Below are 25,282 nucleotides of genomic sequence, written 5' to 3' on the forward strand. Positions count from 1 at the left end.
CGATCTCAGCTCACTGCAACCTCTGCCTCCTGGGTTCAAATGATTCTCCTGCCTCAGCCTCCCAAGTAGCTGGGATTACAAGTGCCTGCCACCATGCCCAGCTAATTTTTGTATTTTTTAGTAGAGATGCGGTTTCACTGTGTTGGCCAGGCTGGTCTCGAAATCCTGACCTTGTGATCTGCCTGCCTTGGCCTCCCAAAGTGCTGGGATTACAGGCGTGAGCCACTGTGGCCAGCTTAATTATGTATTTTTTTTAGTAGAGAAAGGGTTTCACCATGTTGGCCAGGGTGGTCTCAAACTCCCAACTTCAGGTGATCCATCCACCTCAGCCTCCCAAAGTGCTGGGATTACAGGCGTGAGTCACCACGCCAAGCTAATTTATTTTTTGTAGAGATGGAGGTCTTGCTATGCTGTCCAGGCTGGCCTCGAACTCCTGGCCTCCAGTGATCCTCCGCCTGCCTTGACCTCCGGAAGTACTGGGATTACAGGTGTGAGCCACTGTGCCCAGCCTGGGAAGTCCTTCTTTTGGTCTGTGCCCTCTCACACACTCTTTCCAGCTCAGCCAATACAGGGGAAGGGGAAAGTGGGAGCCAGGGAAGCTTCCAGGTTCCCACAAGGGTCTAACATTCTGCCTCTCCCTTTTCCTCTCATCTTCCCTTTTCAGGGTCTCTCCCTCTATGCTGGTGGCAGGAGGGGAGATGGGGTTAATGGGCAGACGAATGGACTCAACACTTACAAACTGTCCTTTAATGGCACTGAGGCTGAGGAACACTAATAATTTATCACACGGGAGTCCCCAGAAGCCCTGTCCCCATGAACCCCTGTGGGCGGAGGAGAGAGGCGGGGACTCCGGGTGCTTCCTGAGAGGGCCGTGTGTTGGGAGCAAGATGACATATTCAGTCCAGGCACACGGAACATGCACTCAGGAAGCGGGGAGTGAGAGAGACCCATCCCCCACTCCGAGGATGGGGGCCAAGCCCCCTAAAAAGGCACAGTGGCAGGGCAGGTTTGGCAGAGTGGTTGAGTGTCAGGGGTCGACAAAGGACACCATGATGTAGCGTGTGCCCCGGGTCGTGGGCAGCCCCTCGTGGTAGTGGGTGAGGCGGCCGGGGTGCAGGAGCGCCCAGCCCTTCCTCGGGGACGAGATCACGCAGTCGTAGCGCAGGAAGCGGCAGCCGCCTCCCTGAAAAGAGAAGGGAGAGGAAACATGGAGTGAGCAGACATGGGGCCTGGGGAGCAGGCAGATACAGGGGGCGGGGCGGCCAGGTGAGGGGACACGGTGCGGTGACAGACCAGTGCAACAAGGGAGAAGGCAGATATGGGGGGCTGGGGTGCCCGTAGACAGGAAGATCCAGGAGAAGGCTGAGGCCGCCTGCCCAGAAGAGATCTAGGAGCTGACACCCACAAAATCACTGGGGAATGGGCAGGGTGGGGAGCCGGGGGTGCATGCAAGGGCTCTAGGTGGGGACCCGAGGGTCGCGAGGTGAAGCATGGGTGGGTGGTGTGGCTGGGGCGCACCTCATAGTCCAGGCCCTTGTGGTTGAGGGCGACGTTGAGGGTGAAGGTGGATGAGTCATGGTGTGGCCGCAGAGATGGCTGCTCATCTGGTCGGTAGCGAACCACAAAGTTCATCACCGCCCGCGCCTGGGGAGAGAGGAGAGAAGACGCTGCGGGGATGGCTGCGAGCGCAGGATTTTTTTTTTTTGTATTATTATTATTATTATTTATTTATTTATTTTTTTTTTTTTTTTGAGATGGAGTCTCGCTCTGCTGCCCAGGCTGGAGTGCAGTGGCCAGATCTCGGCTCACTGCAAGCTCCACATCCCGGGTTCACGCCATTCTCCTGCCTCAGCCTCCCGAGTATCTGGGACTACAGGCGCCCGCCACCTCGCCCGGCTAGTTTTTTGTATTTTTTAGTAGAGACGGGGTTTCACCGTGTCAGCCAGGATGGTCTCGATCTCCTGACCTCATGATCCGCCCGTCTCGGCCTCCCAAAGTGCTGGGATTACAGGCTTGAGCCACCGCGCCCGGCCTATTATTATTATTTTTGAGACAGTCTTGCTCTGTCACTCAGGCTGGAGTGCAGTGGTGCGATCTCGGCTCACTGCAACCTCTGCCTCCTGGTTTCAAGCAATTCTCATGCCTTAGCCTCCCGAGTAGCTGGGATTACAGGCATCTGCCACCACGCCCGGCTAATTTTTGTATTTTTACTAGATGATTAGGTTTCACTATCTTGGCCAGGCTGGTCTTGAACTCCTGACCTCAGGTTATCCGCCCACCTCGGCCTCCCAAAGTGCTGGGATTACAGGTGTGAGCCACCAACACCTGGCCATTGCAGGGGATCTTCAGGGAGATGATGGTCCCTGCCCAGGGAGGGGAGGGGCGGCAGGATTCCTGCATGGGAGAGTCTCACTGCTCACTGGCATTAGATTAGGGCCAAGCCTTGCCCCAGGTCTCAGCCTGGCTCCCTCCCTCCCCTGGGCTGCCTCCTGTAGCATCTCATTTCCCTGGGAACTAAAGTGCATGGAGCCCAAATGCTGCGGGGGCCAAAAGGGGTCTCTGTGGAGACTTCCAGCCTGGGACTGGGGTGGGGAAGGTGGGGAGGCAGCGGGCAGATGGGCAGCGCACCTTGGTGTGGTAGCCGGGAAACAGGCTCTCGGTCATGGGGCCCACATACGTCCGCAGCAGCTGCAGCCATTGGTCCTCGTACCCCACCTGCTTCATGTGGATGTCCACAGTGGGCACATTCTCGTAGCCTCCAGCCAGCCTTGAATCCTGGGGGCGGTGGGCACTGAGCCACCCGCCCCTCCAGCCACGGTGCCCCCCCCCAAGGGGCAGTCCAGCCTCCTTCCTCCTGTGCCCCAGCCTTTACACCTGTGCTCCTCTGTGTGGAGCAGTCTTCTTTGCTACTTCTCAGCCTGACTCACTGCTCCCGGCCCTTCAAGTCTCAGCTAAGATGTCACCTGTCCTGTGAAGCCCCCTAGTCCTCCCAAGTCTGGGTCAAGGCTTCCCCGTGGCTTCCACAGTACCCAGGCTGCTCATCGCAGCCTTAGAAGCTGTGTGGCGGCTGCTGCTCACAGCAGGGCAGAGCTCGGCCGGCAAAAGGCATTCCTGCAGTGCAAGCTAGGACAGTGACCCAGAAACTTTCCTTTTTTCTTTTTTTAGAGACAGAGTCTTGCTCTGTCACCCAGGCTGGAGTGTTGCGGCATGATCATAGCTCACTGCAGCCTCTAACTCTGGGGCTCAAGTGATCCTTCTGCCTCAGCCTCCTGAATAGCTGGGACCACAGGCACATGCCACCATGCCTGGCTAATTTTGTGTTTTTAGTAGAGATGGGGTTTCTCCATGTTGATGAGGCTGGTCTCGAACTTCCGACTTCAGGAGATCCACCTGCCTCGGCCTCCCAAAGTGCTGGGGTTACAGGCGTGAGCCACCATGCCTGGCCCAAACCCAGCTAATTTTTAAATTTATTGTAGAGACAGGGTCTTGCTATGTTGCCCAGGCTGGCCTCAAACTCCCTGGCTCCAGCAATCCTCCTGCCTTGGCCTCCCAAAGTGCTAAGATTACAGGCATGAGCCACTGCGCCCAGCAGTAAATATTTCTTAAATACATGAATGAATGCAGTTGTGACCCCAGGGTCTGTCTCCCCCTTGGGGTTTTAGTAGAGAAAAAGGGAGTTCCCCCTCTTTGCTCCCATTTTCCTGATTCCATTGTTCCTTTACCAGATCCCGCACCTCCTCCTCCCAGGAGCCCTCTGCCTTCCTCACCCAGGCCCTTACCTCATGCCGGCCGCCTGACCACTGGCCGTAGTGCTCCATCTCCGCCACCAGCTCATCACACATTTGTTCTGACAGCAGTGGGAACCAGTACACGTCCGGGCATGGCTGAGGACGGGGCGGGGGAGAACAGGGCTAGCTGATGCCACAGAACGGGGAAGGGGACAGGCAGTGGGCAGAATGGGAAGGGGCAGGGAGGAGCAGGGAAGGCTCTGTGAGAGCAGCTGGGGACCTGCCAGGTAGGGCCTGGGGGAGTGGCAAGGCTGAGAGCCGGTATCTGGCACAGCAGAGGTGGCAGAGGGTCCTGGAGCCCCTTGTGCTGGGACAGGGGTTTCCAAACTTCCATAACAGTGCATCCCTTTTTTTTTTTTGAGATAGGGTATTGCTCTGTCACCCAGGCTGGAGTGCAGTGGCACAATCATAGCTCACTGCAGCCTCGACCTTCTGAGCTCAAGCGATCCTCCTGCCTCAGCCTCCCAAGTAGCTGGAACTACAGGCACATGTCACCATGCCAAGCTAATTTTTTCTTTTCTTTTTTTTTTGAGACAGGGTCTCGCTGCGTCACCCAGGATGGAGTGCAGTGGCATGATCTTGGCTCACTGCAACCTCCGCCTCCCAGGTTCAAGCGATTCTCCCACCTCAGCCTCCAGAGTAGCTGGGACTACAGGTGCGCGCCATCACATCTGGCTAATTTTTGGTTTTTTTTGTTTTTTTTTAGTAGAGACAGGGTTTTGCTATGTTCCCCAGGCTGGTCTCAAACTCCTGACCTCAAGTGATCCGCCTGCCTCGGCCTCTTGAAGTACTGGGATTACAGGCATAAGCACCACTCCTGGCCTAATTTTTTATTAAAAAAATTTTTTTTTGTACAGACAGATTCTCGCTATGTTGCCCAGGCTGGTCTTGGACTCTTGGCCTCAACCCATCTACCCACCTCGGCCTCCCAAAGTGCTGGGATTACAGGCATGAGCCACCGTGCCCGGCCCCATTCTTCTTTAAAGATGTGATTTCAGCCAGGCGCGGTGGCTCACGCCTGTAATCCCAGCACTTTAGGAGGCTGAGGTGGGCGGATCACCTGAGGTCAGGAGTTTGAGACCAGCCTGACCAACATGGTGAAACCCCATCTCCACTAAAATACAAAAATTAGCTGGGCATAGTGGCATGCGCCTGTAATCTCAGCTACTTGGGAGGCTGAGGCTGGAGAGTCGCTTGAACCTGGGAGGCGGAGGTTGCAGTGAGCCGAGATCATGCCATTGCACTCCAGCCTGGCAACAGAGCGAGACTGTCTCAAAAAACAAAACAAAAGAAAAAAAAAAAAACGATGTGATTTCATTCGTAACACCAATATACCCAATACACAGGAGAGGAGAGGCCATCTGATCAATGCCAGGTTTGGGATCAAGAGTCCTATCTGCTCGGCCTTTGCCTTCATCTTGCCTGAACAGAAAACCCTCAGGCCCCTGGGGAACTCAGTGTGAAAACTTTGAATCCAGGTGGGGGCCCCCAAGAGGTGATGGCCATGAGGGCGGTGGGGGCTGCACGGGCTCACCTGCTCCACGATTCCCTCCCCTTCGAGGGCCCGGCTGTAGTTCTCGTGGATGTACTGCTCCTTCCAGTCCTGCGGGAGGGTGGGGGGTACAGCAGATCTGTGGCCCCCTCACTCCCAGCCCTCAGGGGACCGCCCCCTCCCGCTCAGCATCCTGCGCTGGCAGCAGCCATCACGTTTGGCGTCTTCCTTAGCACAGGGCGGGGAACCTGTGTGCTCTGGGCGCGGGGGGTCCTACTCACGACGGGGTTGTCGAAGATCTGCCAGAGGTCGGGGTGCAGGTGCTCCGTGTCGTATCGGGAAGTGGCCAGGAGCCGGCCAAATTCATGCTGATTGCTCAGATGGAGGAAGATGCCCTGTAGTGGGGTGGGGGTGTCCATGATGCAGGCCATGCCCACAGTCCGGGATGCTGCCCCCAGGCCACACCACGCACCCGCGCTCACCTTGTCTCGAAAGCTCTTACAGAAGGCCATGTCCGGGTCCGTGTCACTGCCTGAGAACACGTCCCTCTGGGGCAGCTCCGTCCGCAGCGTATCCCCCCGGATCACATAGGCCTGCGAGATGTATGGCACGTTCCACACGCCCCTGGAGGCACCGACAACCGTGGTCAGCTGGGAGGGCGGCCCCCCAAATTCTGCCCAGCTCATCCCGGGAAGTCCTTCTTCCCTTAGAGTATCGCAGTCCCTGAACATAAGGCTCCTGCATGTCCCTTGTCAAGCACTGCTTGTCACAACCGCCCCATCTCCCAAAACGCAGTCAGTCCCTACCCCAAGCTGTGGCACTTTTTTGTTTCTTGTTTTTGGCTTTTGAGACGGAGTCTTGCTCTGTCACCCAGGCTGCAGTGCCGTGGTGTGATCTTGGCTCACTGCAACCTCTGCCTCCCAGATTCAAGCAATTCTCCCACCTTAGCCTCCCAAATAGCTGGGATTGCAGGTGCCCACCACCATGCCCAGCTAATTTTTGTATTTTTTGTAGAGATGGGGTTTCACCATGTTGGCCAGGCTGGTCTTGAACTCCTGACCTCAAGTGATCCGCCTGCCTTGGCCTCCCAAAGTGCTAGGATTACAGGCATTGAGCCACCATGGCCGGCCCTTGTTTTTTATTTTCTTGAGACAGGGTCTCCCTCTGTTTCTAGGCTGGAGTGCAGTGGTGCAAACATGGCTCACTGCAGCCTCAACCTCCCAAATTCAAGTGATCCTCCCACCTCAGCCTACGTAGTAGCTGGAACTACAGGCACGCACCACCGTGCCCAGCTAATATTTTAAGTTTTTTGTAGAGACATGATCTTGCTATGTTGCTTAGGCTGATGTTAAACTCCCAGGCTCAAGCAGTCCTCCTACCTCGGCCTCCCAAAATGGTGGCATCAAAGGTGTGAGCCACTGTACCCGGCCTCGTGGCACCTCTGACTGGTGACCACTCCAAACCCCTGAGAGTGGGGGCCTTGGGTCTACCCGGGCCCTGGGTCGGAGGAGGCAGGGGGCTGCAGGCTGGCGGGACTCACACTCGCTTTCGCTGCACCAGCTCCACGTAGTCCTCGGAGCGGGCGTAGTACTCATCGGGGCTCAGGGCGCCCCAGAAGTTGGACCACAGCTTACCGTGGCGGGACAGCATGGGGGCGATCACCTTCCTACAGACAGGCAGGGGTGAGGGCTGGGCAGACGGGAGCAGGCCTGGGGAGCCCCGTACCCAAGGCAGAAGTGGGGTTCCCAGGGCCTGTTGGGGTGCCCTCCGGCTGCGGGGAGAGGGGGTAAGCCACCTGTTCTCCTCAATGAGGATGCGCAGGGTCTGTAGGTTGGTGAGGACGGCGTCAGCGTCCAGGCTGAAGTAGAACTCACACTCGGGGTCCTGCCGACACATGTCCCTGGAGGTAAGAGGCGAGCTGAGACAGCGGCGGGTGAGGAGGCAGTGTGGATGGGGGGACTGGCCCACGCCCCCATGAGAAAAGGAGGGAGGCAGTGTCTATCCTTCCTTCCCTAGGCTCTCTGCTGTCTGGGTGAGCTGGTAAGGGCGGGGGTGACAGCGTGGGGGCTGCAAGGACGCGAATGGGGAGGCTCAGGAGGGGCTGGACGGGTGACAGGTGAGGTGAGGGCCAGGCATCAGGTGGCAGCAACCCCCACCCTGCACCCTCATCCCACCCCCTCCTCCCCGCAAGCACCCGCTCACATGGCCATGTCCCTGGCCTCTCCTGGGCTCAGAGCCTCCTCCGGCCCTACCAGCTTCACGACTGCGAAGTGGTCCTGGAGCTGTGGCCAGGAGTCAGCGATGTGGGGCTCATGGAAGACCTCCTGGGAGGGGATGACATAGACGAATGGGCTCAGAGGGCAGGGAGGCGGCACCTGAGGTATGGGGGGTGCTGCGGGAAGGAGATGGGGGTAGGGGCACGGGAGTTCTGATCAGGGCAGGGGAAGGGTGCCTCGGGAGAGGCTCCAAGATCGGGGCGGGGGGGGGCGGTCTCACGTTGTTGTGCAGAAAAAGGGTGACCCTGTCAGGGGGATAGTCCAGGAGCAGCAGCCGCTGCAGGAAGCGGGGCAGAAACGGAGTAGGCTGTTCCACAAACACGGCCAGAAACACCCGGGGGGGAGGCTGGAAGATGCACCACACATGGGCTCAGAGGGAAGCCTGGACTTCTCCGTTGCCCCCACCCACCCTCCACCCTGACAGGTGCAGGGACCCGCGAGCGGTGGCCCCACCACCACCCAGCCCACTGTCCTTGCACCTCCTGCTCAGCATGCTGCCCTCTCGTGCCCCTCCCTGGCACCCCCACCTCACCTGCCCCCCCGGGAGTGTCCTCCGGTCCCGGTTGCAGAAGCCACAGCCTCCCTCGGGAGTCCAGCCATTGGGGACGTAGTTTCCCAGGTAGTTGAGCTGCAGCTGTCGGGGAGAGACTGAGGCTGAGTGGCTGAGGCCTCCAGGGGTGGAGGTGGGGATCAGGCACCTCTGGTATGGGGGCTGGGAAGGGCTGGCTTCTCAGAAAGGTTGGAGGTGCCCGGGGGTTGGGGCAGGGCAGGGCGGCGGTTGAGACCACTGGTGGCACCTTAGTGGGACCGTTTCCATGGACCACAACGGGGAGCGTGTCATAGGCCACATTCCGGATACGCACACGGTTCCGATCAAACTTTAAAACCACTTCATCTGGGGAAGAAAAAGGTCAGGCTTCAGACTCCCTTTCTCTGGGAGCTGCCAAGCAACATGTTCTTCTAAATACGGGGTCCCATATTCTCCAGGGAATAAAGGGACACCAGGGCCATCCTAGAGTGTCCCTCATTGTGGGGCAGGAACCTTTGGGTTCTGACCAGGCTGCTGGCCCAGAAAGCTCCATTGCCTACTACCTGCGTGATCATGTCACAGCTGGGTGGAAGGGGAGGATGAGCTGAACTGGGGTCCACTAGGAGCCTCAGCATCCCTACCCCTCCTCATATTCTCCCTCTCTCCTTTTTTTTTTTTTTTTTTTTTTTGAGATGGAGTCTCACTCTGTCGCCCAGGTTAGAGTGCAATGGTGCGGTCTTGGCTCACTGCAGCCTCTGCCTCCTGGGTTCAAATGATTCTCTTGCCTCAGCATCCCAGCTAGCTGAGACTATAGGCACATACCACCATACTTGGCTAATTTTTGTATTTGTATTTTTTGTTTTTTATTCTCAGATGGAGTCTCACTCCTATCACGCAGGCTGGAGTGCAGTGGCGCGATCTTGGCTCATTGCAACCTCCACCTCCCGGGTTCATGCGATTCTCCTTCCTCAGCCTCCCAGGTAGCTGGGATTACAGGCACATACCACTACACCTGGCTAATTTTTGTGTTTTTAGTAGAGACGGGATTTCGCCATGTCAACCAGGCTGGCCTCGAACTCCTGACCTCAGGTGATCCACCTGCCCTGACCTCAGGTGATCAATCCTGCCAAAGTGCTAGGATTACAGGCATGAGCCACCACACCCGGCCTAATTTTTGTATTTTTAGTAGAGACGGGGTTTCACTATGTTGGCCAGGCTGGTCTCAAACTTCTGACATCATGATCTGCCCGCCTCGGCCTTCCAAAGTGCTGGGATTACAGACATGAGCCACTGCACCTGGCCTCCTTTTTTTTTTTTTTTTTTTTTTTTGAGGGAGTCTCTGTTGCCCAGGCAGGAGTACAATGGCGCAATCTTGGCTCACTGCAACTTCCGCCTCCTGGGTTCCAGTGATTCTCCTACCTCAGCCTTCTGAGTAGCTGGGATTACAGGTGCTCGCCACCATGCCCGGCTCATTTTTGTACTTTTTTTTAGTAGAGACGGGTTTCTGCTATGTTGGCTAGGCTGGTCTCGAACTCCTGACCTCAAGTGATCCTCCTGCCTTGGCTTCCCAAAATGCTGGGATTATAGGCATGAGGCACCGTGCCTGGCCTCTCTCTCTCCGTTCTCCCCATCCCCTGAGGCAAGTCACCAACCCCTCCACAAGCTGCTTTCCTCATCTGTATGAGAAGGATAACCAGGGACCTTCCCTTTGTTAAACGAAATCACAGAGTAGGCCGGGCACAGTGGCTCACGCCTGTAATCCCTGCACTTTGGGAGGCTGAAGCAGGCGGATCACCTGAGGCTGGGAGTTCGAGACCAGCCTGGCCAACATGGTAAAACCCTGTCTCTACTAAAAATACAAAATTAGCTAGGCGTGGTGGCGCATGCCAGCTACTCGGGAGGCTGAGGCAGGAGAATCACTTGAACCCAGGAGGCGGAGATTGCGGTGAGCTGAGATTGGACTATTGCACTCCCGCCCAGGCAACAAAGCGAAACTCCATCTAAAAAAAAAAAAAAAAGCCCCTGGCCTGGTGCCCAGGTGCAGCATGTGTGCAACAGATGCCAGACGCATTTTTGCCTCCCTTGCTTCTAGTACCATCAGCACAGTGCAACTCACACAACCAGCCACTCAGATGCCCAATAAAACCACATAGAGGTGGACTCAGATCAGCCCAGGTCCTCCAGAAGCCTCTCCCAGCTCAAGACCCCAAGCTGCAGAGGCTGTGCACTGCCCACCTGCGGCTGTCTTCCTCCTCACCTAAAGCCCCGTTGAGGTTCTGAAAGATCCGAGACTTATGATCCAGATTAAGGCTGAGTTTCTCCTAAATGGAATGAGATGCGATAGAGTGGTTAAAATGGAAGGAATGGGAAGGACATCATTTCTCTCTTCTCTCTCTCTCTCTTTTTCTCTCACTTTTGTTGCTTAGGCTGGAGGGCAATGGCATGATCTCAGCTCACTGCAATCTCTGCCTTCCGGTTCAAGCGATTCTCCTGCTTCAGCCTCCCAAGTAACTGGGACTACAGGAGAGTACCACCATGCCTGGCTAATTTTTGTATTTTTAGTAGTGACAGGGTTTCACCATGTTGGCCAGGCTGGTCTCAAACTCCCGACCTCAAGTGATCCACCAGCCTCAGCCTCCCAAAGTGCTGGGATTACAGGCGTGAGCCACCGTGCTTTTTCTTTTTTGTGAGAGACAGAGTCTCATTCTGTCACAGAGGCTGGAGTGCAGTGGTGCAAAACATCCTCAAACTCCTAGGCTCAAGTGATCATCCCACCTCAGCCTCCCAAGTAGCTGGGATTACAGGTGTACACCATGAAGTCTGGCTAATTTTTTTTTTTTTTTGTAGAGATGAGGTCTCAACTATGTTGTCCCGGCTGGTCTTGAATTCCTGGGCTCAAGCAATCCTCCTGCCTAAGCCTCCCAAAGCGCTGGGATTACAGGCGTGAGCCACCACGCCCAGGCACACATTTTTCTCTTTACAGCTCCCTTTGCCCCTCCACTCCCATTCAGCCTGAGGCCTCCACTCCCACAGAGGTGTGGGATGCACCCACTCCTCTGTCTTCCCTACCCTCAGTCCTGGGTCCAGGTAGAGCCGTGTGTAGAACAGCTGGTCATCGTCATCATCCTTGTACTTCCACTGGCGCACGATCTGGTGGATGGTGGTGGCAAAGCCGATGAATCCTGGTGAGGAGGGGAAGTGTTGACCCCGAGACTCCCAGGGTCCCAGGGCCTGTCCCCCAGGCCCTCTCCAGCCCTCAGGCACCTTTAACACTCTGTCCCACCGCTCTTGGCCCCTCTGCCTTGGGCACCTTGCCACTCACCACCAGAGTTGAGGAAGCGCTTCCCCGTGCCCACCTCAGGGTACTGCTCCGCCAGCCCCCACTCGGGCCAGCAGAAGCTCTCCGCAGAGAAGAGCAGGCGGCTGCCACTCTGGACGAACTTCTTCAGCAGCTCTGAGGGGCTGCCGGCCAGAACCACATCGTAGCTGGGTGAGGAAGGGGAGGATGAGCAGGGGTCCACTGGGAACCTCAGCATCCTTACCTTGCTCCCTATCCCAAGCCCCGTTACCTGTCCACAAACATGATGATCGTATCCTCCCTGTCAGCGTATTTCTCCATTTCCTTCTTGAGCCACCGGACCTTCTGTCCTCCACCGACTGTTCGGGCCACATCACCCCCTCGCCACTCCTCTCCCAGGCCCAGGGTCTGCGGAGAAGATGCCTCATGCCAGGCAAGGGGTGGGGAGTTGTCGGGGGGGAGGGGGGGAGCTCCTGACCAGGCTCACCGTGGGGACCTGGGCATCCAGACTTCAGCCTACCCCTCCTGCTGGGACCCCCTCCCAGAGGCTTTTCCCTCTCCTCACCCGCACGGTGTAGTTGAAGAACTCCGCAGAGCGCAGGAAACGCAGGTACCCCTCGGTTTCAGCTGTGGCCACAGTCATCACCAGCAGCTTCTCTGTTACCAGAGGGAATTGGCACTTGGGATCCACCGCCCAGCTCCGGGCCCCACGTGCTTTGCTGTCCTCCCTCTCACTCGACTTCTCTCCCTTTCTTCCTTCCCATTCTTAAACTCTTCTCACCCAGGAACACTCTGACCCCAGGGAGGACAGGGTGGGAGTGGCGCCCAGGAATTCCGAGTCCGTTTGCACAGGGAGGCTGGAAACCTCAGTTCAGGGTGGTAATGGGCAAGGGGCTTGGCGCGACTCAGCCCCAAGAGCACGCTGGGCGGCGGACGGGACAGACACCTCCTCGAGCCCCCGACCCTCTCCGGGCCAGGCTGGCAGGCACGTCAGCCTCTGCCCCCTTGGCCGCGCCGGGCCTCCCCGGGATCTCACCTGGGTTTACCGGGTCTCGGCCCCGGGGCCGGTCGGAGGCTGAGGCCGCAGGGGGCAGCAGCAGCAGCAGCAGCAGGAGCCGGAGTCCTGGCCCCGAGGAGGTCATGGTAGGGAGGGGGCCCAGACAGCACCCAGGATCCTGGGACCTCAGCTACGCGCCTGGATCCCAGCTCCGGAGGGGAGCTCCGGGAAGGGGGCGCTCGGGCTGCTGTGCAGCCGCCGCGGGGAGCAGCTGGGCTGGGGCCACGCCCTGGAAAAAAGGCGTATCCGGAGGCTGCAGAAAGCTCCAGATGCCGGCGCCGCAGACAAGGCGAGGATTGTCCCGGGCGCACGGGAGGCGGGGGAGGGGCGGCAGCTCGGGCCGGCGGGCGGGAGACAGCGACTCTGGGCCGAGCCCCCCGCTTTACACATGTGGAAGCTGAAACCTGGACAGGGGAAGTGACCCCTGGCGGTGGGTCCGGAGGGACGCGGGGGCGGGTCCTGGCAGCAGCCCTGCCGGGAGAGTGCGGGCGGAAGACGGGGAGAGCTAGGGGGTGGCGGCGACAGGGAGGGAGGAAGCCCAGGAGTCCGCCGCGGGACGGAGGCCTGGGGGAACTGGGAGCTGAGCTTTCTGCAGAGGGCCACTAGGAACCTCGGATTGCCCACGGAAGCCAGTCCGCTGGGATCAAAGCCACTTTCTTTGACAGTTCGGCCCACTTCCTTTTCTGCCCGGGGAGAAGCTCCAGGGTCTGCCTTTGTGATCAGAGCATCTTCACAAGGACCAAAGGAAAATAAGGTTTCTCGTAAGAACACCGTGAGCACATCTTTAAAATGACCCATTTCGTGGCTCCTACAAGATTTACACCTCCACACTGAGGCCGGAAGTAGTTTTGCCCCTATAAAACATGGCAAAAAGCTTTCTTGTCTCCAAGGAAACGCCACGTAATGAGTCAAAGCGGTGGCGCACGCGCGGAAGTACAAGCCACCGGAAGTGATGGCGCCCCTACCAACGCCGTGGGTTTAGTACGCGTGCGCAGCAGTCTCTTCCGACAGTTGTGTTGTGCAAATGGTGGAGAAGAAAACTTCGGGTATGTGAGCCCCCGCGGTTCGCCCCCTTCCCCTTCCCAAGTCCAAACCAGTCCTAGAATTTTCTTACCTAGTCATTCCTCTTTTTTTTTTTCTTTTGAGACGTGGTCTCGCTCTTTCACCTAGGCTGGAGTGCAGTGGCGTAGTCATAACTCACTGCAGACTCGAACTACTGGGATCAAACCATCCTCCCATCTCAGCCTCCCGAGTGGCTGGAGCTGAAGGCATGAGGCACCACGCCTGGCTAATTTTTAATTTGTTATGTGATGACGGGCTCTCGCTATGTTGCCCAGGTTGGTCTCCAACTGTTGGCCTCAAAGCGATCCTGCCGCGTGGGCCTTCCAAAGTGCTGGGATTACAGGCGTGAGCTGCCGCGCCCGGCCCCAGCTATTCCTCTTAAATCCCTTCCTTAGCCCTCGGGTCCTGGCGTTGACCATTCACGTTTTATTGATGCCTGCCCCAAACCGGGCGCTGGGGATGAAGAGGAGAAAGATCCCTATTATCCAAGCATTGGCTTTTTTCTGGAATGGGGACAGAAATGCAGACTTACCACTGTATTTCACTGTGATTTGTGCTATGGCAGAGGGAGGCACAGCGCCTGCGAACAGGGAGGCGTGGCTTCTAGCCCAGGTTCTGGGAGGCAGGGGACTGTGAAACCTTGAAGGAAAAACGAAAAAGCTTGAATTGAGTCTTGAAAGTCTAGTTAGGGTTTCTCTTAGTGGGAACTTCACGTGCAAAGGCAGTAAAACAAGAAAAAACCTAGTCCCTTAGGAAACCAAGTCCACAGTTTGGATTTTACAGAGTGATAAGAAAGGATGGAAAACTGGGGAAAGGTTACATTTTGAAAGGCATTATACACACTGCCCAGGAGTTTGAACTCTGTGGGGAAGCATTGGAGAGCTAGCAAAGGCTTTTTTTTAGATGGAGTCTCGCTGTGTCACCCAGGCTGGAATGCAGTGATTCTATATAGCTCACTGCAGCCTCAACCTCCCACGCTCAAGTGATTCTTCCGCCTCAGCCACCTGAGTAGCTGGAACTACAGGTGGGTGCAGGCCGCCATGCTGGGCTAGTTTTTATATTTTTTGTTGAGATGGGTGTCACACTATGTTGCCCAGGATGGTCTTGAACTCCTGAGCTCAGATGATCCTTCTGCCTCAGTCTTCCAAAATGCTAGGATTACAGGCATGAGCCACTGCGCTTGGCCCTTTCAGTTTTTCTTTTCTTTTCTTTTTTTGAGATGGAGTCTCGTTCTGTCCCCCAGGCTGGAGTGCAGTGGCGCAACCTCGGTTCACTGCAAGCTCCGCCTCCTGGGTTCACACCATTTTCCCGCCTCAGCCTCACAAGTAACTGGGACTACAGGCGCCCGCCACCACACCCAGCTTATTTTTTGTATTTTTAGTAAGGACGGGTTTTCACCGTGTTAGCCAGGATGGTCTTGATCTCCTGACCTCGTGGTCCGCCTGCCTCAGCCCCCCAAAATGCTAGGATTACAGGCATGAGCCACTGCACTTGGCCCTCGGTTTTTCAAAGGCATCGCAGTCTCCCAGCCATTACTGTTTTCATGTTGGCCTCAAGGCCTGAAACACCCTGCTGTCTCCCCTGAGCCAGGCCATTCACCAGTTAGGCCTTAACCTAGACTTACTTTCTTCTGGGAGGTCTTCCCTGACTACTCCAAGGCCAGGTTGGGTGTTTCTGTCCTGGGCTCCGCAGCACTTTATACTTCCGTATCCTAGCCTACCCCATGCCGTACTTTCTTTGTTTGTTTGATTAATCATTTGTGTTGGCCACTGGACTGTAAGCTTTTGTATCCCTAGAACCTAGAGCACTGCCTGGCATTTGGAAGGGAGACAGAGTAGTACGGTGATCACAATCATGGTTTTTTTGTTTGTTTGGTTTTGGGTTTTTTGGTTTTTTTTTTTTGAAACAGGGTCTTGCTCTGTCGCCCAGGCTGGAGTGCAGTGGCACAAACACAGCTCACTGCAGCCTTGAGCTCCTGGGCTCAATCAATCCTCCCGCCTCAGCCTCCTGAATAGCTGGGACTACAGGTGTGTGCCACCACGCCCGGCTAATTTTTGTATTTTTTTGTAGAAACAGGGTTTTGCCATGTTGCCCAGGCTGGCCTCAAACTCCTGGGCTCAAGCCATCTACCCACCTTGGCCTCCCAAAGTGCTGAGATAACAGGCATGAGCCACTGCACCTGGCAAGGTCATGCTTTTTGATGCTGGGCAGTTCTTTGACTTCTGACCTGGCCACTTGCTAGCTGTGTGAACTTTGGACACATTTCTTTTTTTTTTTTTTTTTTTTTGAGGCGGAGTCTCGCTCTGTTGCCCAGGCTGGAGTGCAGTGGCCAGATCTCGGCTCACTGCAAGCTCCGCCTCCCGGATTTACGCCATTTTCCTGCCTCAGCCTCCCGAGTAGCTGGGACTACAGGCGCCCGCCACCTCGCCCGGCTAGTTTTTTGTATTTTTTAGTAGAGACGGGGTTTCACTGGGACACATTTCTTAATGTCTGAATGTTGGTAAGTTGGAGATGGAATGATACTGTCCCATACAGTTGTGATAAGGGTTAAACGGTTCAAGCGATGCAAAGAGCTGAGCACGGTGCCTGGCTCATAGTAAGTGTCCAACAAGTGATAGCTACTGGGGCTGCTGCTGTTATTATTATGGTTAACAGGTGGGTAACGAATAAAGAGATATATTATGTAAAATTATCAGAATGTGGCAAACAGCTGATAAGGCAATGAGGAAGAAGTTTTTTGTTTTTTGTTTTTGAGACAGGGTCTCGCTCTGTCGCCCAGGCTGGAGTGCAGTGGCACGATCTCAGCTCACTGCAACCTCCACCTCCCAGGTTCAAGCGATTCTTGTGCCTCAGCCTCCCGAGTAGCTGGGATTACAGGCATGTGCCACCACGCCCTGCTAATTTTTGTATTTTTAGTAGGGACCAGGTTTCACCACATTGGCCAGGTTGGTCTCGAACTCCTGACCTGAAGTGATCTGCCTACTTCAGCCTCTGAAAGTGCTGGGATTGCATGGGTGAGCCACTATGTCCAGCCGAGGAAAGAGGTTTAAAATAACTTCTACGTTTCTAGTTTGGATATCTGCATAGATGGTTCTATTCGCTTAGAGGGAATCTGCAGGAGAAGCAGATTTGGATGGGAAATTTTTTTTTTATTTTGAGTTGTAGTGTCCACGGGGCCAGTCAGTGACTTTTTTCTTTTTTTCTCTCTTTTTTTTTGTTTTGGGGACAGTCTTGCTCTGCCAGTCAGGCTGGAGTGCAGTGGTGTGATTACAGCTTGGTGCACACTGCAGCCTCAACCTCCCGGACCCATGCAATCCTCCCACCACAGCCTCCCAAGTAACTGGGACTGTAGGCGTGTGCAGCCACGCCCAGCTTATTTTTCAATTTTTTGTAGAGATGGGATTTGTCTCTGCTGCCCAGGCTGGTTTCTAACTCCTGGCATCAAGTGATCCGTTAGCCTCCCAAAGCGCTGAGATTACAGGCGTGTGCCACCACGCCCGGCCTCACCAAGCGCTGGCTGCATGGCCAGTTCTGGAGCCCGGGAGCAGGTTCTGGGTTGAGGGAGTCACCCTGGGAGTTATTTGCTTGTGGGTGATCATCAGAGCCCTTTGTTTGGGTTCGAAATCCCAGGAAGAGTGCGTAGACTGAGCAGAGAAGGGGGCCAGCCACCTCCATAGAGGCAGGGAGAGCAGCCGAGCTGGAGCCGGAGGATTGCTAGATGTGGAGAAGGCCTGCAGTCTTGTCACAGAAGCAAGCAAAGGGTCTCTTTCTACTCGATGAAGGTAGTCAGCACCGCCACAGGGTGGACAGGGCTCAGGTCCCCGGAGGAGGAGGAGGAGGAGGAGGAGGAGGAGGAGGAGGAGGAGGAGGAGGAGGAAGGCACACTGGAGCCTGGAGTGTGGGTGGTCCCCCTGCAGGTGTCAGATTTCGGGGGTCGAGGAGAGGATGAGAGGTGAAGAAGCAACACTGTCACATGAGTTATTCTGAAGGAGAAGGAGCCGTGAAGCCGAGTAGACACACGAGTGTTACCAGCTTTTTGATGGAAAGGAAAGTGCCGGTTGAGGAGAAGGGGTTGAAGATGGAAGATGGAGGGAATGGGCTGGAGGTGAAGGCTTGGGTTCAGTGGTGGGACTTAGGGGGCCCCGGGGCAGGGGTGTGCCCACTTGGCATCATGTTTGCGGGTGGGTGGCCTGGAAGATGAGCGTGTCCAAGCGTGGGTGGCCCCTGGTTCCTTTGAGGTAGGAGGTGAGATGTTGAGCGTGAGGGCCATGTGCATTGAGGGCTCAGGACAACCTGGAAGCCCCAGGGTGCCATGACCTCCCCAGTCTGCAGTGAGCTGTCTCCAGGAGGGAAAGACTGAAAGGGTCTCAGCTGGCGGGACAGGAAGCATGGGCCCGGAGGCTGGCCTGGGAGGAGACGAGGGGACCCAGGCCTTGGTGATGGGGATGAGATCAGAGAGCTGCAGCTTCCACCCTGGGTGCCTTCCTTGCCCTGCCCAGAGCGGCAGCCACACTGCTCTTTCTCAGAAGCCTTGTAACTTTGTGTGCCCTGCCCCATCCAGTTCGCTCCCAGGACCCCGGGCAGCGGCGGGTGCTGGACCGGGCAGCCCGGCAGCGTCGCATCAACCGGCAACTGGAGGCCCTGGAGAATGACAACTTCCAGGATGACCCCCACGCAGGACTCCCTCAGCTTGGCAAGAGGCTGCCTCAGTTTGATGATGATGCGGACACTGGTGAGGTGGATGGAGGAGGAAGCGGGGGATGGGACTGAGAGGAGGCAGGAGAGTCTGCCCAACTCAGGCTGCGGGAGGACCCAGGAGCTCCTGGTGCCTCTGCCAGTGACTGGCTCCCATGGCTGTGAGCAACCACACCCCCTTTCTGTGCCTCAGTTTCCTCTCATGTATGTGAAATAAACAAGAGAGACTGGATGAGCTCTGACATGAGGCCTTAGGCTTGGGGGCATGGAGGTGACGGTTGGCTGGGATTGGAGAATTGGGGTGGAGGGCAGAGGCTGGTAGCGAGAGACCGACTTAGAGCCAGGAGGGCAGGGCCAGGTGTGGTGGCTCACACCTATAATCCCAGCACTTTGGGAGGCTAAAGTAGGCAGATCACTTGAGGTCAGGAGTTCAAGACCAGCCTGGCCAATGTGGTGAAACCACATCTCTACTAAAAATACAAAAACAAAATTAGCCAGGCATGGTGGTGGACACCTGTAATCCCAGCTACTCAGGAGGCCAAGGCAAGAGAATCACTTGAACCCGGGAGGTGGAGGTTGCAGTGAGCCAAGATTGCACCACTGCACTCCAGCCTGGATGACAGAGTGAGACTCTGTCTCAAAAAAAGAACCAGGAGGGCACATGGGCACGGGGAGTGATGAACCAGAGAAAGCTGCTGTCTTTCTGGGCAAGTGCCAAGCAACTGATCGCCTTTGACCCCTAGGAAAGAAAAAGAAGAAAACCCGAGGTGATCATTTTAAACTTCGCTTCCGAAAAAACTTTCAGGCCCTGCTGGAGGAGCAGGTGAGAGGAGGGTCGGCCTGGGAGGACCTCACAGGGAAGGGGTGAGCCTGGCCCCAGCAGGTGTTTGCTGCGCGGGTGGGTGGAGGAGTCTTAGAGCCGGCCCCTTGTCTCTGCAGAACTTGAGTGTGGCCGAGGGCCCCAACTACCTGACGGCCTGTGCGGGTCCCCCATCGCGGCCCCAGCGCCCCTTCTGTGCTGTCTGCGGCTTCCCTTCCCCCTACACCTGTGTCAGCTGCGGTGCCCGGTACTGCACCGTGCGCTGTCTGGGGACCCACCAGGAGACCAGGTGAGTGTGAGACCTGCTGTCCACACCCACTGCCTCCTTCCCACAGCCTCCCCAGACCTCTCTCCCCTCATCCTGGCTTCCTCTCTGTCTGCAGGTGTCTGAAGTGGACTGTGTGAGCCTGGGCATTCCCAGAGAGGAAGCGCCGCTGTGCACTGCCTGGCCTTCAGAAGGACAGTTTCATCACCCAGTGGAGGGGGAGCTCTTCCTGGACCGAGGGAGGAGCCGCTCATTCACCCAACAAAACTGTGTCTTATCTGCCAGGAAAGAGCAACCTCACTCCTGGGAACGGTCTGGCAGGTAGGCTGGGCCCCCAGTGCTGTTAGAATAAAGAGCCTCGTGCCGGAAGCCTGCCTGTTTGGTCGTGGTGTGTTTGAGGTGATGGCAATGGGTCACCTGTCTCTCCTGCTCATGGCTCCATCTCTTCCTCCTGCCTCCCACTCACCCCTGCCACTGTCTGCCCCTCTGTGTCCCTGATCATGAGAGATTCTGTCCCATTCTCCTGCCACCCCCGAGCCCCTGCCCTCCTTGGCTACTTCTCGTAAGTCTTTTTGGTTATTGATTTAGTTGTTTAAACTATTTTATTTATTTATTAGAGACAGGGTCTCACGCTGTAACCCAGGCTGGAGTGCAGTGGTGCAGTCTCGGCTCACTGCAACCTCCGCTTCCCAGGTTCAAGGGATTCTCCTGCCTCAGCCTCCCAAGTAACTGGGATTACAGGTGCCCACTACCATGCCCAACTAATGTTTTTGTATTTTTAGTAGAGTTGGGGTTTTGACGTGTTGGCCAGGCTGGTCTCGAACTCCCAACCTCAGGTGATCCACCTGCCTCGGCCTCCCAAAGTGCTGAGATTATAGGCGTGGGCCACCGCACTCGGCCATGATTTTACTTTGTATTTCTCCAATTGCTATATTTTCAAAGTACAGCTAGGCTCCAGGGATGGGTGACAGGGAGGTGGCGGGAGGACTGTGGAACAGGTGCAGAATGGTACCCCGGAGGGAGCTGGGCCTGTCTTTGTCTTAAGGTACTTAAGCAAAGGGGAGTGGTCGAGTCCTTATCCTTGGTGCTGCCAGACCGAGGGAGCAGTTGTCCTTAGGAAGCCCGTTACCAGGAGCTGCAGTGTGTGAAGTTATTAGCAGTACAGAAAACCCAGAAGTTTCTGGGAAACATGACAGAATTCATGGTATAGATCTAATTTGTCCAACCTGCAGCCCACATGTGGCCCAGGATGATTTTAGTGCAGCCCAACACAAATTCGTAAACTTTCTTTTTTTTTTTTTTTTTTTTTTTTTTTTTGAGATGGAGTCTCGCTTTGTTGCCCAGGCTGGAGTGCAGTGGCCGGATCTCAGCTCACTGCAAGCTCCGCCTCCCGGGTTTACGCCATTCTCCTGCCTCAGCCTCCCGAGTAGCTGGGACTACAGGCACCCGCCACCTCACCTGGCTAGTTTTTTGCATTTTTTAGTAGAGACGGGGTTTCACCATATTAGCCAGGATGGTCTCGATCTCCTGACCTCGTGATCCGCCCATCTCGGCCTCCCAAAGTGCTGGGATTACAGGCTTGAGCCACCGCGCCCGGCTCGTAAACGTTCTTAAAACATTATGAGATTCTTTTGCGATTTTTTTTTTCTTTTAGCTCATCAGCTATCATTAATGATAGTGAATTTTATGTGTCTCCCAAGACAATTCTTCTTCCAGTGTGGCCCAGGGAAGCCAAAAGAGTGGACAGCCCTGTATTAGAGGTCCCTGGTCTTGGTGGCCCTGGGTGCTGTGACACATGTGAACTTCTTATACCTATCCCTTGTCTAAATGAATTGCAAACTGTAATCTCGTAAGGTCCTTTTGGTTGCTGAACCCGGTTAACCTCATAGCAAAGCAAGTGCTTAGTAAGTATCCGTTGAACAGATGACCTCATTAAGATATTAGAGAGATCCAGCAAAGTCAATGTTAGGCACCATCTTTCTTTTTTTTTTTTTTTTCCCCTGAGATGGAGTCTCGCTCTGTCGCCTAGGCTGGAGTATAGTGGCACCATCTCAGCTCACTGCAACCTCCACCTCCCAGGTTCAAGTGACCTCATGCCTCAGCTTTCTGAGTAGCTGGGATTACAGGCACCCACCACTATGCCCAGCTAATTTTTGTATTTTTTTGTAGAGATGAGGTTTCAACTTGTTGGCCAGACTGGTTTCGAACTTTTGACCTCAGATGATCCACCAGCCTCAGCCTCCAAAGTGGTGGGATTACAGGTGAGAGCCACCATGCCTGGCCAGTCACCATCTTAGGCCTTCACTTTTGGGTTCTTTCCTGGGGGTTGGCTCAAGTGTTCGCCAGGGTTTTCCTGAGGAACTGCCTCCCTTTCTCTGAAGACTTGCAGCTGGGCACGCGGTACTGGTTTTGGTGTTAGCTTCATGTTGCGGGGCTGATGTCAGGATTCAGAGACAATCCAGGTGAGGTGGTTTTTCAAGATGGCTCAAAATTCTTTGTCCTCCCATTAGAAAGTGGAGTGTTATGGCTGGGCGCGGTGGCTTACACCTGTAATCCCAGCACTTTGGGAGGCTGAGGTAGGCAGATCACTTGAGGTCAGGAGTTTGAGACCAGCCTGGCCGACATGGTGAAACCCTGTCTGTACTAAAAATACAAAAATTAGCTGGGCATGGTGGCGTGTGCGTGCAGTCCCAGCTACTCTAGAGGCTGAGGCAGCAGAATCGCTTGAACCTGGGAGGCGGAGGTTGCAGTAAGCTGAGATCGCACCACTGCACTCCAGCCTGGGCAACAGAATGAGACCCTGGGTAAGAACAAAAAAAGGCCAGGCGCAGTGGCTCACGCCTGTAATCCTAACACTTTGGGAGGCCAAGGCAGGTGGATCACCTGAGGTCAGGAGTTTGAGACCAGCCTGGCCAACATGGTGAAACTCCATGTATACTAAAAGTACAAAAATTAGCCGGGCATGGTGGTGGGCGCCTGTAATCCCAGTTACTTGGGAGGCTGAGGCAGGAGAATTGCTTGAACCTGGGAGGTGGAGGTTGAGCTGAGATCTTGCCACTGCGCTCCAGCCTGGGCAACAGAGTAAGACTCCGTCTCAAAAAAAAAAAAAAAAATTAGCCAGGCATGGTGGCATATGCCTATAATCCCAGCTACTCAGGAGGCTGAGGCAGGAGAATAGCTTGAACCCGGGAGGCGGAGGTTGCAGTGAGCTGAGATCGCACCATTGCATTCCAGCCTGGGCAACAGAGTGAGACTCCGTCTCCAAAAAGAAAAGAAAAGAGGCCGGGCGCGGTGGCTCAAGCCTGTAATCCCAGCACTTTGGGAGGCCGAGACGGGTGGATCACGAGGTCAGAAGATCGAGACCATCCTGGCCGACACGGTGAAACCCCGTCTCTACTAAAAAATACAGAAAACTAGCCGGGCGAGGTGGCGGGCGCCTGTAGTCCCAGCTACTCGGGAGGCTGAGGCAGGAGAATGGCGTGAACCCGGGAGGCGGAGCTTGCCGTGAGCTGAGATCCGGCCACTGCACTCCAGCCTGGGCGGCAGAGCGAGACTCCGTCTCAAAAAAAAAAAAAAAAAAAAAAAAGAAAAGAAAAGACTATTTCAGGGCTGAACAACACCATCTGTGCTTCTCCGTGGCGTCCTAGGCCGGGATTCCCGTCCAGCTTGCACTGTCAGCACAATCTCTTTGGATTCTTTCCTAACTTAGCTGACTGTTTCATATTTTGTGGTTATAAAAAGAGGCACATTGGTTCTGCTCAATGTAAGATTTCTCTCCCCAGTGACGTACTCTGCCTTCTAAAATGACCTTGAGAGGACAGGGCTGGACCCTGAGGGCCTCTGGTTGCTTTCTGATGCCATCCATGACATTCTCTAGGAAGCTGAGTCCAGGGTCTTTGCACCCCCATTGAAAAATCATAATTCGGCCGGGCATGGTGGCTCATGCCTGTAATCCCAATAATTGGGGAGCCTGAAGCAGGCAGATCGCTTGAGGTCAGGAGTTCGAGACCAGCCTGGCCAACATGGTGAAACTCAGTCTATACTAAAATTACAAAAATTAGCCAGGTGTGGTGGCTCACGCCTGTAATTCCAGCTATTCGGGAGGCTGAGGCAGGAGAATTGCTGGAATCCAGAAGGCAGAGGTTGCAGTGAGCTGAGATTGCGCCACTGCGCTCCAGCCTGGGCAACAGAGCAAGACTCAGTCTCAAAAAAATGAAAAGGCCGGGCGCGGTGGCTCAAGCCTGTAATCCCAGTACTTTGGGAGGCCGAGACGGGCGGATCATGAGGTCAGGAGATCGAGACCATCCTGGCTAACACAGTGAAACCCCGTCTCTACTAAAAAATACAAAAAACTAGCCGGGCGAGGTGGCGCGCGCCTGTAGTCCCAGCTACTTGGGAGGCTGAGGCAGGAGAATGCCGCAAACCCGGGAGGCGGAGCTTGCAGTGAGCTGAGATCCGGCCACTGCACTCCAGCCTGGGCAACAGCGCGAGACTCCCTCTCAAAAAAAAAAAAAAAAAAGAAAAAAAAAAGAAAGAAAGAAAACCATAATTCCCCAAGGAGAGCCTGAAACAATTTTGCCAGCTTCCTTCGTGAAGGAAGATTTTTTTCCTACCTTGGGAGACACCTGGTCTTTGGGAAATCTGTACTATGCTAGAAGGTTCTAGGAGGTAAACCTAGTGTCATGAGATAGGGGCAGCACCACCCTTTCCTGGGAGCACAGAGGAGGAAGAGGTTGGTGCCAGGATTTGGAAGTCTGGACACTGGGGCGGTTACTCCTAAGAACCTCAATGAGGCTGGGTGCTGTGGCTCAGGCCTGTAATCCCAACACTTTGAGAGGCTGAGGCAGGAGGGTCTCTTGATCCCAGTGGTTCAAGATCAGCTTGGGCAACATACAGAGACCCCGTCTCTACAAAAAAATTTAAAAATTAGCCAGGTATGGTGGTGTATGCCTATAGTCCCAGCTACTCAGGGGAGGATGGCTTGGGCCTGGGAGGTTGAGGCTGCGGTGGGCAGTGATCACTTTACTGCAGTCCAACCTGGGCAACAGAGCGAGACCCTGTCTCAGAAAAAAAAAACAACAAAAAAAAGATCTTGATTGTAATTGATGTGAGTTAGGAGAGCCAAGAATTCTGGGAAGCAGGACAGTTGTGTCTCAGTCTTGGAGAAATCCTGGTTTGAGTGCTTACTAGTGGTGTAGCTTGGACAGGTCACTTCACCTCTCTGATTGTGTTGGAGCCATGCTGCAGCTATTGCAAGGATTCAGTACACACCTAGCCCGAGGCCTGGCTTCCAGTGCGCACGCAGCAAATGAGAGCCCTTGATGATACTGCCAAGACCTAAAGCATATTGTTGAGTTTTTCACAGCCAGCTCCCTGGGGACTAACCCCAGCACCTGGCCCAATTGTCAGGTAGTCAGCAGCTTACGTTTCTCTTTTTGAGACAGAGTATCCCTCTGTCGCTCAGGCTGGAGTGCAGTGGCGTGATCTCGGCTCACTGCAACCTCCACCTCCCAGGTTCGAGTGATTTCTTGTGCCTCAGCCTCCTGAGTAGCTAGAATTACAGGTGCCCGCCCCATGCCCCACTAGTTTTCAGATGTTTTTTTTAAATTTATTTTTTGTTTGTTTTTTTGAGACAGAGTCTCGCTGTCTCCCAGGCTGGGGTGCAGTGGTGCGATCTCCACTCACTGCAAGCTCCGCCTCCTGGGTTCACGCCATTCTCCTGCCTCAGCCTCCCGAGTAGCTGGGACTACAGGCGCCCGCTAGCACTCCCAGATAATTTGTGTGTGTGTGTGTGTGTGTGTGTGTGTGTGTGTTTTTAGTAGAGACGGGGTTTCACTGTGTTAGCCAGGATGGTCTCGATCTCCTGACCTCGTGATCCGCCCACCTCGGCCTCCCAAAGTGCTGGGATTACAGGCGTGAGCCGTGGCGCCCGGTCATTTATTATTATTATTATTTTTTGAGACAGAGTCTCACTCTGTCACCCAAGCTGGAGCGCAGTGG

At 55.2% G+C, this 25,282-nt stretch overlaps 2 protein-coding genes across 17 annotated transcripts; one reads left to right on the forward strand and one right to left on the reverse strand.

Moving 5' to 3' along the window:
* Nucleotides 1-732: 732 nt before the first annotated feature.
* Nucleotides 733-12,658, reverse strand: PLOD3 (procollagen-lysine,2-oxoglutarate 5-dioxygenase 3). Of its 16 annotated transcripts, none has more exons than XR_013415096.1 (19): nt 12,420-12,658; nt 11,949-12,040; nt 11,655-11,791; nt 11,408-11,571; nt 11,155-11,267; nt 10,343-10,406; nt 8,354-8,451; nt 8,089-8,190; nt 7,777-7,902; nt 7,483-7,604; nt 7,076-7,180; nt 6,821-6,946; nt 5,763-5,904; nt 5,562-5,675; nt 5,323-5,391; nt 3,780-3,884; nt 2,584-2,718; nt 1,519-1,679; nt 733-1,183 (listed from the first exon to the last, which is right to left on the reverse strand). XR_013415096.1 is itself a non-coding variant. In XM_077996482.1 (19 exons), the coding sequence occupies exons 1-19, from the start codon at nt 12,523-12,525 to the stop codon at nt 1,028-1,030; spliced, it is 2,157 nt and encodes a 718-aa protein (XP_077852608.1). In that variant the 5' UTR covers nt 12,526-12,658; the 3' UTR covers nt 733-1,027. The 16 variants fall into 16 exon arrangements, 6 of the variants coding, with proteins under 6 accessions (XP_077852608.1, XP_014990015.3, XP_077852607.1 ...); XR_013415094.1 differs by having other exon boundaries at nt 1,519-1,667; nt 2,584-2,775; XR_013415093.1 differs by having other exon boundaries at nt 2,584-2,775.
* A 736-nt stretch (nt 12,659-13,394) lies between these two features.
* Nucleotides 13,395-19,650, forward strand: ZNHIT1 (zinc finger HIT-type containing 1). Its single transcript, NM_001261003.1, is given in 5 exon segments — nt 13,395-13,486; nt 18,064-18,234; nt 18,941-19,020; nt 19,137-19,306; nt 19,401-19,650. Coding segments are annotated over 5 exon segments (465 nt in total). The 5' UTR covers nt 13,395-13,464; the 3' UTR covers nt 19,423-19,650.
* Nucleotides 19,651-25,282: the final 5,632 nt, after the last annotated feature.

The sequence above is a fragment of the Macaca mulatta genome, chromosome 3 (genome assembly GCF_049350105.2).
Source record: "Macaca mulatta isolate MMU2019108-1 chromosome 3, T2T-MMU8v2.0, whole genome shotgun sequence".
NCBI lineage: Eukaryota > Metazoa > Chordata > Mammalia > Primates > Cercopithecidae > Macaca > Macaca mulatta.